This window comes from Pelodiscus sinensis, chromosome 3 (assembly GCF_049634645.1).
Source record: "Pelodiscus sinensis isolate JC-2024 chromosome 3, ASM4963464v1, whole genome shotgun sequence".
Classification (NCBI taxonomy): Eukaryota; Metazoa; Chordata; order Testudines; family Trionychidae; genus Pelodiscus; species Pelodiscus sinensis.
Window position 1 is genome coordinate 54,132,694 of NC_134713.1, and position 12,588 is coordinate 54,145,281.

The 12,588-nt window shown below is 41.3% G+C and overlaps 1 protein-coding gene across 4 annotated transcripts in view; it reads right to left on the reverse strand.

Moving 5' to 3' along the window:
• Positions 1–616: 616 nt before the first annotated feature.
• SLC17A5 (solute carrier family 17 member 5) overlaps positions 617–12,588 on the reverse strand; it is a 41,660-nt gene continuing 29,688 nt past the window's right edge. For 3 of the 4 annotated variants that reach the window (XM_075923773.1, XM_014576937.3, XM_075923774.1), the window contains 2 exons: positions 5,465–5,555; positions 617–3,667 (listed from right to left, as the gene is read on the reverse strand). In XM_075923773.1, coding sequence (XP_075779888.1) covers positions 3,530–3,667; positions 5,465–5,555 — 229 coding nt within the window. In that variant the 3' untranslated portion in view covers positions 617–3,529. Of the gene's footprint in view, positions 3,668–5,464; positions 5,556–5,588; positions 6,353–12,588 lie in introns of those variants that run through there. The other variant, XM_075923775.1, reaches the window with a different exon arrangement.

Consider the following 12,588-nt stretch of genomic DNA (forward strand, 5'->3'; position numbering starts at 1 on the left):
GTACTGCTGGAGTTTTGGCTTCTTGCCAGCAAAATGTTCTAGTTTATTTAACACTTATCAGTTTGGTATTATGTTGGCACTGGCACAGTACGGCAGAAATAGTATATCATTGATGTATATCAGTAATAGCCTGGCTATTAAACTCTCTTTGTAAAGGCAGAAAAATTTTGTTTATCTTATTGCTTCCAGAACAGGACTTGGCCAACCACCTATAGCTGTTTATAGGAGATATGACTTTGAGACACATAAAAGATACAAAATAATAGTGGACAGTAGACTTCCCAGTACAGTACTGTTTATATGGAGGAAGAACATTTAAGATGTGACCTAAATCAGGCTACCTTTACAATATCCAGGTCTTGTTTCACATCGTCTTCTCTTCATGACAAATTCTGAAAATATTGATATGTCAATTAGACTCAATCAGTTATAAGGGTGGACACAAACTATTCCAATGATATAAGGATGGGAGGAAAAAAATATATTTTGAGGCTAGGAGCTTCAGATTGAGAAGGTGTTTGACAGTAAGTGTTCCGCCTCTGGGAAAGTGATCAGCTGTTAACCTGGTAATTAGTCTTCCCTTAGTAACTACAGTAAGGTACGACACAAAGAGAAGCATAGAACACCATTACTTATATTAAAAATAAAAGCTGACAAAATAAAATTAGGAACCAGTTACACAGGAAAAGGAGGAAAATTAATAAATACAAAATATACATATACAATTTTTAAAAATTATTGATTTTGGATGTTCAGCTTGAAATTTCTTAATAGGACATGATTGAGGTACCCAGCACTTTGTGAAAAATCAAGATCCTTTAGGTGTCAAGGTGGGTATCCAAAATATTCTGAAACAGTACAAGGAAGAAAGTAAATTGATGACTTGAGAAAGGAGGAGTGGGCAGTAACATGGTGAGGAGGAAGAAGTAACATTTTAGTATAGTTTTTCTATTCTATAATTTTATCTTGCAGGATGATCAAGCCTAATCATATGCTGAAATGTTTTGCTGGATCTGGACCAGAGTGCTTAAAGCTTTGCAGATCAAACTCTGTATCAACAAATGTCCTCGATTCTTTCAGAATAGCCTTGGTCTGCTTTCTAGAAATAAACCTCAGGATCTACTGTAATGTTTCTGTGCCTGCTTTCCAGACAAGCTTTACATTTAAAAATTAATAGAACACAGAGCATTTGTGTCAATAATACATGAGATTAGAAGAAGAAAAAAATAGATATGAAAATCAGAAATTCCAAAACTCCATAGTCTGGCCTATATAATTCAAACAATAAATGGCACTGGATCTATTTAATGTTTAATGTCGTAAACTCTGAGCTGAAAACAATCACATTAATGCTCAGATTCCATTTCTCTTTTGGAAATTCAATGTTAGTGGTAACCAAGCTGTCAGACTGACAACTCCAACATCAAAAGCTCTGTCTACCAAACAGTTGTCAATTAAAAAAAAACTAGCAGTGCACATGTAATCCTTGCCCTATACTGCCACACCACTTACTTGCTGGATCACTCCAAAATGGCAGGGAAATACATTTTTTTGAACTAAGACTGAACTATCTTTAGGATTATCTGTTAATTTCTGCTGAGATCAATTTTTGGGAAGCAATCATTTCCAGTTATGGTTACATGTACAAATATTAATTCCATATGATTTTGGTGCCATTTAGTGTAGAAATTAATTGATGACAACACAGCTTTAACATACTTCCAACATGTCACTTCAATGCAGGTGAAAACAAACAGGTTTCTAAAAGCTGGTAAGGAGAGGCAGTAGCCATTTCCTGGAAATTAAGTCAGACAACTCCATTGGAGCACCCAAAAGCAGGTATGCTAAGCTTCTCTCTTTTTGTTTTGATGGCATGTAGAAAAAAACAAAGCAAAGTGACCTTCACCAACTTGCTTTAATCCAGGAATCTATGGAAATGGGATTTTTTAACCTGCTCTACGTGGTGAATACTCTAAGGCTATGTCTAGAATACAGCAGTATCCTGGAAAAGCTACTCTGCCTCTAAGGAATGCGTCTGCTTTTTTTGAACAATTTCCAAAAAAGCAGACATGTTCTTTTGCCACCTCTGTAATCCTCATTGTATGAGGAAGAAAGGATATGTTGAAAGAGGAGGTTTTTCTGAAATTTAGCCTGTGTAGATGGGCCAAATTTTGGAAAAGCCTCTTTCGAAAGAAAAACGGAAAAAAATACTCAAATTATGGTTTTCAATTTGTATATCTTTTTCCAACTTTTCTTTGTAGTGTAGACCTCCCCTAAGAGGGGTCCCTCAGATTTTCAATCACCCATTCCTTCTAGACTATAATTTTCACTCAGTTTCTATTGTCCTGGTTTAATTGGGTGCATAGTTTCCAAATGTCCATAATAATAATAATAATAATAAAAAAAATATTTCAAGCATGAATTCTGTACTAACAGCACAATTCTCTCAGACTCCAAAAAGAAAATGCCCGGGGCAACTTCTAGAAATGAAGTTGCACAGTTTATTCCCCCAATATCACTGATTTTTAATCTGTGAACAGGGTGAGAGCAATTGTACAAAGAGAACTAAAAAGTGCTGTCCTTACTCTCTGCACTGGCCTCATTTTAGTACATTTCTACTGACAAATTTACATATATTGACATGAGCAGAAGAATTTGAGATTTCCATTGCTCTGAATGCTTGTCATGATAAAAAAATTGGCTGTCAGACTGAAATACATACCCCTAGCCATTCCACTTCTAGTGCAATCTACACAATGCTTAGAGTTCAAACCATAGCAACATACTCCTTTTATTGATGCACAGGCCAGTGAACATATGCTATGTCAATATCTTACCCCACTGAGAAGGGGTGGAAAGGAGAAAAGCTCCCTCTGTCTGTTCATCTCATATGTAAGAGGCTTGTTGTAAATTTGCTCTCTGATTATTCTGTTCTTGAACATGAAACATTTACATATTGGAAGTGTGTGTAGCAGAAGAGTCCTAGAACACCAATTAAAATATTGGTAAAAAGAAAAATTAAAATATGATAACTCTAGAAAACCAGGAAATTCCTGGACATTAAAACTGGAGAAGCATGTCAACTTCTTCATAAAAATAAAAAAAAAGATTCCTTATTACATACCATTCTTTACATGCCATTCCTCCACCTCCCAACACTACAATCCCTGTTTTTCTCCCCTCTGCTATGTCGATGATAGAAGACATCTTCCTACTCGTTTCAGTTTAGAAAATATTAAGAGGTGGCAGAAAATGGTGCCCAGCACAATGATTTAAAATTCTAAGTTTCAGATCAAGTATTTGATTTAAAGTCCTAGCATAAGGCTGTTCTACTAGAGCTAAGTAGTTTCTTATTACAGAAATAACGTACATGCACCGTCAAGTGACTTCTAGTACAAACAGTACACAGATAAAATGGTTAAACTGAAAAGCTTTTGTAGCTTTCCGGGCATCAATATGAAAGGCACTTTTCAGGTCACATGACTTTAGAACAGTGATTCAATATAGCCTTGATATCTCAATAACTCCTTCAGTTCCTATGCAAGTGGCGGTTGTTGACTGCCCAGTCTTGCACTTCTCCACTGCCAAATAACGCAAAGAATATTGCTCCAAATAAGTTAATAGAAGCAGCAATATAGAAAACGATCTGCCATTCTCCCACAGTATTCTGCCAAGAGAAAAAAAAAGAAAGCAATCAGTTCACCGCATCTTAGCATGAAGAGTTACTAGAAAAAACATACTTATTCTTGTCAAGTGAAAATTCTATGCAGTGCCATTTTATGTTGACATCAAAAGCATTACAAATACAAAAAGTGAATTTAAATAACAATAGGAATCAAATTCAGTAAAAAATGCTTTAAAATGATATTCTACTAACATTGTGATAACGTTGGTCCACCCAGTTTCTCGTTTAACAAAGCTAGACAAGACCTGAATGTATTGTCTCAAAGTGCATTTTGGCTAAACCACTGCATGGAGAATGGAAAGGACTATTCAGTTTTCAGAGCAGTACAAATATGCTTTATGGATAATTAGTTTTATTATTTGTTACTATATTACTATTCCCCCCATCAGTTTTACATCAACATTTTAGCCTGGACTAATTTTGGCCTAGTCAACTGGTGGTAGTGAAGGGATAGCATTAAAACTAGGATGAAGGTTTGTAGTCTAAAGAGGTCTAGGGTGCCAGTCTAAAAAAAGTCTAGGATGCATGGATGGTATTGGCTAGTTTTTTTAATAATAAATAAATAGAAGTTTACATATATGTAGATTTTTTTTAAGTATAAAAAGCTATTTTGAAATAGCAGGTCACTATTCAAACAAGCTTGCAAAGTATTTTTACTGGTAAAGAAAGGAGAAGAGTAGCCAAACGAGAATGTATTAACACCACACTAAACAGTATAAGAGAATTTTTGTTAAGCTGTCCAGACAAAGCTGATCTGTTTAGACGCACAATATTAAATAATACTTCAGTGTTTTTCAAAGCAACGGTTGGAGCAATTTATTACTAAGTTACTCAATTCACTAATTGTACTAGTAAAGTCACTCATCCCACTTGCCCTCCCTAATGTATTCTTAAATAATTCTATAATTCTAAAAGAAAAGCATTTTCAGATGTACATGATGGTTTCTCACTTTATGAGCCAGTAGTGCAAGGAATAAAAAGTCTCAAACTGGGTATTTAATTCAAGTCTCTGATGAACTCTACAGTGTTTTATAATATACACTAAAATCCCAGGATATACATTTACAAATAAATGTTACAAATCAACAATTGAAAGCAGTTCCTTCCTTGCCTACCGGACAAGTTTTTAAAATTCAGGATTCAAATGCCATCATTCTTCCATAACTAACCAAGGCAGAGTTTGCTTCCAACCTGATAACATGTGTAAAACTAGAATAGCCTTGTCCGCAATAGGATTTTACCATATACAGGCACTCCCCCGACTTGCGACGCAATTGGTTCCCAGGGAAGCGTCGCAAGTCAGGGGGGTCATAACTCGAACCCTCATTTACAATAGGAGCCGTGCACAGTTGTAAATGCGGACCGAGGACATAAGTCAGGGATTTTTGGCCCAGTCTGCACTTACAAAAATGGTTGTAAGTGTGGGGGGTCATAACACAGGCCGTCAGAAGTCAGGGGTTTTCTGTAATAGTTTTCACTTGTTAGCTAACTCGGGATAACGTACACTCATTTTTTCCTCTACCTTTAGTGAAGACAAGGCCAAAGTCACTCACAGCTAAATATTTAAATTCCTATGTGGCTCTTCAAAATGCAACCTCACATTTTACTCCCAGTTTTACAGCCACCAAAATAAAAGCCAGAGTATAGTACTTTATAACCACCTAACCCAGTAAGACTGGGATGCTCATTATGTGTAATTCTTGTATAAAAAAACCACCATCTCACAAACAAGAGGGCATATAAAACTTCATCAGTGAAACAATAAACAAGTAGTCTTACATGGTGAGTCAGGATTTTCGCAACGACTGGCCCCACCATTCCCGGGATAGTGGCAAATGAATTTGTGATTCCAAGCAGGATCCCAGCATACCTGTAGAATAAATTGTTCATATTGCTTATTAACTTATTCCCATATTTAGTGAAACAGCTTGTTATAGGAGTCAAATCACTCTCAATTATAGTCTCGTCAGATCACATGAGCTGAACAAAGCCAAGACAAGTTAGTACTTGTGTGGGAATGGCTCCCATTTATTTATTTTAAGAGCAACTCCATGTCACCTTAAAATGAGTTATTGGTTTAGCTGATCCATGCTAGCTTGTTATAGGGTTGCCACCTTTTAGGTAAGCCCAAACCAAACTGAACTGCCAAGAGTCTTACCCAGCTTCTTACCCCATACCATGCCTTCTTTGGGAAGCCCTAACCAATTTGTCGAGGATAGAACCACTGGAAAGGTGAGGAGAAAAAGGGGGTGGAAGGTGAAGTGGGGTGGCACATGGAGCACAACAGAGTGATGTGTGGGGATAGACAAAGAGGACCTAGATGCCATTGCTAAGACAGGAGGCATTAATAATTTCTCCAATTACTTTTTATTGCAAAGCATAAATTTCACCAACACAGGGCTTTAGAACACAAGTTCCTTTTGTTCCCTTCAGATTTGTATGGTCATGATTGTAGCACATAAATAGGGGGTGGGTTTAACTAAAGCCACCCATGTTCCTAGTTGCCACTCCCACTTTTAAAAGTCCACTTGCGGACATTTGGATCTCTGTGGGATCCCAGGGTATGCTGATCTCAACACACACAACAGTCTTATTTAGATGACAACTTGCTCTGTGATCGTGAGCAATCACTTAACTTCTTTGAGCCTCAGTTTCTCTTCTCTGTGCCTGTAAAATGAATATATTTATATCTTATAGTGATGTTGCAAGGCATATGGACACCATGTTTGAAAAATGCTCTACCAGTGAACAACATTAAAGCAAATTAGTGGTAGGAGAAAAACTAAAACGAGACATTTCAGACTTCCAATTCACAGCTCAAGGGATTGCAAAAGCAGAAAGGCTTAGTGGGACATTATTTGCAGGCTGGATTTGCTGCCCTCAGAAGCCATATAAAGCCACTAATTGAGGTTGACCATGAGCTAACCAAAGGGGAAAGAGATATTCCCAATAACTATATTGGTTTAACGCACCGTTTAACACAAAAGAGAGAAAATCCTGCCGCCTTTCCCCAGGTACAATGGAAGAATTCATGTTGACTTCAGTATTTACATTATGGAACCTAAAAGCCTTCCTGAAAAGATATCCTGCCATTCTACTTACAGCAATAGGAGACTCCAGAAGAAAGTTCACACGGGAGGGCCCATAAAAGGCGATGGTGCACATTTATAGTCAGGAGTGCAGGAACAATTTGTATACTGGGGTGCTGAAAGCCATTGAACCAAACTGTAAATCCTGTATATGATGGAAATCAATTCAAACCAAGGGGATGCTGCAAATCCCAAGGACTCCTCATTCGTGCTAATTCTATGCACACAAGATGGGATTAGCAGTATATTTGTGTGTGTTCTGAATAAAACATTTACAATCACAGCCCTGCAAATCTGTGGGTATCTGATTTATATCCACAGATATCCTCCATGCACCATTTCTGCAAATAGCAGAGTGGATGTGATACACATTTTGTATTGGCACAGGGATCAGAAGGCAAGAGCTTGGTGGGAATCTGTGAAAAACAGATTTTCCACTAGCCCTGGACAGGGGTGCTGGGAAGTAGAGACAGGGGCAAGGGGCTGTTTGACATCCAACATGACTCCCTCTTGCCATGGCTGGGCTTTGGCTCTGAGCCACTTCCCTCCATGTCACCCTGGGCCAGAGTCAGGGCGGTGAAAGACAGGCTAGAAGCTTAAGGAGTCTGGTTTCTCCAACTGCCCTGGGCTGCACTGCTCCAGCCACACCAGCTTGCACCTCAGCCCAGAAACCATGATAGAGCCTCCATCCACCTTCACAGGTGGGACTGAGGGCAGTTCCCGGCACCGTTCCCGTCTCCCAGGCTCCCTGTCTGGCTGAGGGAAGGTGAAGGGTCCAAAGGTCCGGGTGAACTCTCATAGCTGCCAACACAGCTCTCACCGGTCCGGCTCGGTTGGTGGGATGGGGGTAACTCAGAGTGTCAGCTCATCCCCTGATGTATAGCCCTGCAAGTCCACTGTTATCTGTATCTGCAGATCACTTTTGTGGCTTGTAAATCACATGTAGACACATATTTTTGTATCCACATAGGGCTCTATTTACAAGGCAGCTACAAATTCAAGCTTTGAGTCTATTGGCTGATTTTTCTTTAAAGTCACAGACTTACCAAACCTATCAAGGCAGAGACTACATTTTCCTTTAAATCTTGATGTTTTGACTGAAGTGATGTTTATTTCTTTTAAATAAGGTTTGTATTCCTTTGATAACTTGAAAATGCATAAAAATTAATGAGGCTCTGTGAAGTTGAATGTCAAAGTGTAAAAGCCTCTAGGGGCAGATATGTGTATAACAAGACTCTATAAAGCCCTTAACGAACCTTACATGCAGCAAATCTTCCTTAAAATATGTAAGCACTGAAACAATATTAATGTGCACTTCCAAAACTCATTTGAGCCCCAGAGGAGCATTTGCAATTCATTTTTGGCTCACCGTCTTACACTGCTGTGTTTCTGACCTAGGTTGTGTACATGATAAGAGACAGTCTGATGCAGATAACCACAGTGCAACTCCCTATACAATGTGAAGCATCAACATGAAACAGAAAGCTTAATATGACAAATCTGCAAAGCACGGTCCAACAGTTTGTTAGAGAAAAGAAACGCCCCCCCCCCCCCAGTAAAAAAGTTTGGCCAGGCCACTCTTGTTATAATGGGCTGCATTACTCCTTGAGAGAAGCCGGCTGCAACCTTCCTGCATATCATTGTCTTTAGAAAAAAGGAAAGGTGTGAAAATGGGAAAATAGCCTCAGACTCTCCCACCCGTCACCTTGGTGTGAGAACTGCGGGGCTTACCTGGTCGCATGAAACCTGCACAGTTTCAGCCCTACCCCTGGGACACAGACCCCCCCACTTGGTGACTATTGGGCCATATATGGTAATATTCAAGTGCGGGAAAGCGATGTGCAGATTTGGGGATAAATACCCATCGCACAGTTCGCTCTAGGAGGTCTTCGCAACACACGTACCACCGTGCGTGTGCCTTCTTGTATACTTCCAAGCGCTGCCGGCCTGATCAACCGACCAGCCACCTCCCCCGACTCTTGGGCGTAACCAAGGCCTTCGCAACCAAACCGATATCTGTGAAATGTTCCGTGTGCTGTGTAAGTTGGTATGTATGATTTGATTTTTTCCTGTTGTATAAGCTTAGTGTTGTAGTTGTTTTTGGGTAGTACATAAGAGTTTGTAGTTATCACTGTTATTTAATTACTGTAGCTGGATATTTTAAGATTAGAAACTATTCCTCTTGCCATTCCCATCCTTATATCTCTGACACGTTTAACTAGAAATCATAGAATAAATATAATAAATACTGTAAATTCATTATTAACACGGTCTATTAAGAATCTTAGAATAAATACTATAAATTCACCACTGTCATAAATAAATATTTTTTATTTGATAAAACTGTCCACCTGGTTCTGTCCTTCCCCCCTTGGGTATTTATCATCAGACCTGTGATTCTCGCGACACAGTTGACTTCTATCATATATTAGGGGATCCATGAATACAATGGACACACTGATTAAGTGACAGAATAAGGAGCACAATGTAAGATACATGATGTGTTCAGCACACCAGAGCTGTGGGAACAATATGTGAGCTATGTGATGAAATACTAAGAATCCTCATCATTAAGGAGATATCTTACTGTAATTGGTTGAATTAGCTAAAATTTCAGTAAAAAAGCAGAAGCCATATTTTCCCCACACTAATAATTTTGCCCTTTCTCCAATAATTTCAAATGTTTATAACATAAGAGATGCATGTGTATTATAAATTCATGTTTTTTACTTGGGTGTGAGTATTTTTGTTCACTTACGGAAGTATTTCCTTGCAATAAATAATATTTCTTATACAAAGTCTTGCTCTGGTGTGTCAATTGTTTTGAATAGCAAAAGGCCCTTATGGTGACAATGAGCAAGTTCACCACTAGATTCTTTTATAAATTCACAGTAATTCCACAATTCATTTTCTCCCCCTTCAATGCTGGGACACCCTCAGTTTGAAATTTTCCAAAAAAACATCAATCAGTGTGGTTCAGCTGTTTCTAAGGGATATAAAAAATAACCATGAAAACTGTTAACCAGTTAAACTGTAATAATGTAATCAATGTTTAAATAGGGCTGTCAAGCGATTAAAAAATTTAATTGCAATTAATTGCATGCGCCTCCCCTTTGAAACGCTGCGGTGGCGTTTCAACAGGGCAGCACTGCATGGAGCCTGGGATCAGCTGGAGTCCCCAGCTGACCATGGGCTCCATTGCAGCGCAGCCCCTTTGAAGCGCTGTTGTGGTGCATCAAAGGGGCAGTGCAACACGGAGACCAGGATTAGCTGGAGTGCCCTTATGACCCTGGGTTCCACTGCCATGGGGAGCCCAGGATCAGCTGTGAATCCCCAGCTGATGCCAGGTTCTGCGGCTGCCCCTTTAAAATGCAAACTCTAGAGAAATGCCATGAGGAGCCTGGAATCAGCTGAGGAGCCCCAGCTGACCCTTGGCTCCAGGGCTATGCCTTTGAAACGCACACTGGCACACTGGCTGTGTAATGATGCCCAGCTGATCCTGGGTTCTGTGCAGCAGTGGAACTCAGCTGGGGAAATGCCACTCAGTTCTGAGGAAATGCCATGCAGAGCCCTGGATCAGCTGGGCAGTCCCCAGCTGACCCCGGGCTCCAAGGCTGCCCCTTTAAAACGCCACCTCAGTTGATCCTGAACTCTGCATGGCATTTCCCCAGAACCCGAGATCAGCTGAGGAGTCCCCAGCTAAACCCAGGTTCCATGCGGCACTTCCCCAGAACCTGGGGTCAGCTAGGGACTCCCCAGCTGATCTGGGTTCTGGGGAAATGCTGCGTGGATCCTGGGATCAGCTGGGGAGTCCACAGCTGACCCTGGGCTCCACTGCCCCTTTGAAACACGTGGAGTCAGCATTTCTAAGGGGCAGCCACCGCACAGCTGATCCCTGGCTCAACTATGAGGCGGCTGCTCCTTTGTAACACTGCCTTTGCATATTTCAAAGGGGCAGTAGAGCCCGGGGTCATCTGGGGGCTTCCCAGCTGATCCTGGGCTCTGCATTGCGCTGCCCCTTTGAAGCACCACAGTGGCACTTCAAAGGGGAAGTGCAGCATAAACACCTGTGGTTAACGTGTTAAAAATTTTAACATGTTAATCCTGGACTGTGTTAATCGCAGGCGTTAACGCATGTCAATTGACAACCCTAATGTTTAACTGGCTAACCGTTGGCAGACAGCAGCCAAAACCAGATGCTCACCTGGCTGCTCTAGAGCACATCCTTCTGGCCCACCAAAGCCAACTCAGAGAGGCTGGGGATCCAGAGTCTCACCCAGGCTACTCCAGTGCAGCTGGGGCTGGGGCTTGTCATTCTAGTCGGGGCTGGAACCAGAGTTCTGCTGGCCCATCTGTTTGGCTGTGGCTCCACCTTCCCACCTAGCCCAGCTGCGGCCAGGTTCTGCTGCTCCTGAGCAGCTGAGGCCAGGGTTCTGCTGGTGTGACAAGGGCTGGAGTCCTGCTGGCCCATCCCTACTTGGCTGGGGTCTCCGGCATGACACAGACACAGTAGCCAGGGCTGCTCCAGCCTGGTGGTGGGTCGCTGGATGTCCTACCAGTTATGCAGTAAGCATGCTGGTAAGCCTAATGCTTATTGGATAACTGGTTAAACGGTTAACCTTTTACATCCCTACTTCCAAGCATGACTTATTTTTCCTGGATCTTGTTTTTAGACATGGACAAAACTTGGGCAAGCTTTTCTTTGAAAAAATGCTAAGGCTTCGCTACTCTGAAGCAGGGTATTGAAATGTGGCTGAGTGGGGGAGGGTGGTGAATGGGAATACTGGCAGCTGTTGCTTCTTGAATGATCTATCCCTCCACCCTCCAGGAATATCTGCCCAAATATGATCTGAGGGAAAAAAAACAGCAGTTTTCACTTGCTCTCTCGAGACTTCTTAGGCAGTGACTAAATTTCCAGAAGATTCCAGCTGAACTGAGCATACTCAGCAGGATGAGGTGCATGGGCAAGGACAGGGCCGTAACAAGGGTGGGGCAAGTGAGGCACTCGCCTCGGGCGCATCATAAATTGGGGCGCGAAGATGCAGTAAGTAAAAATAATAAGCTGCAAAAGTAAAAAGTGCAATGGATACTAACCTAAGGAGAGGGGGAGCATAATTAATATTTTGCCCCAGGTGCAAAAATTCCTATTTACGGCACTGGGCAAGGACACTTAGAATAGAGAGTCCAGAGAACCGAGAGTAGGATGTGCTGGGCAAAGTGACTGAGAACAGAAATCTGAAGAATGGAGACTGGGGCAGACTAAGTGAGGAAGCGGAATTAGAAGAAGAATTCAGAGGTAGAAAGACTGGACTGGGACAGGTTGGAGGGGATAGGGCGAAAAGGGTCATGCGTGTGGGAAAATAAGTAGAAGATTCTGTATTTATTAGATCTATTCCATCCATTGTGTCTGGAATGGAACCCAACATACTAATAACCAAGGGCACTAAATGATCCCTATAAGCTAAGCACTTGGGCGGCCACCCAGGAGAGATTCAAATGCTGCCCAACTGGTTAGCAGAGCACCCACAGCACCTAAAGCCGGCAGCATGTGTTTTTACTGATGATGCACATGCTTTGGCACACAACAAAATTTATTCTGCACGTGAATGAAAAAATTAGAGGGAACATTGCTGGCTCCTCTTTTAGTGCTGGTATACGTAGAGTTTGGCAGTTTACTATTACTCTCAGTTACTCCATTAGCTGCAGTGGCAGATATCTGTGTGATGGACCTAACAGTTCCAATCCTGTTGATGACCCAGTGCAGGACCCGAGAGTGCCAAGGGTTTGGATTGTGATCTAGGGCAGGGAGTTGGG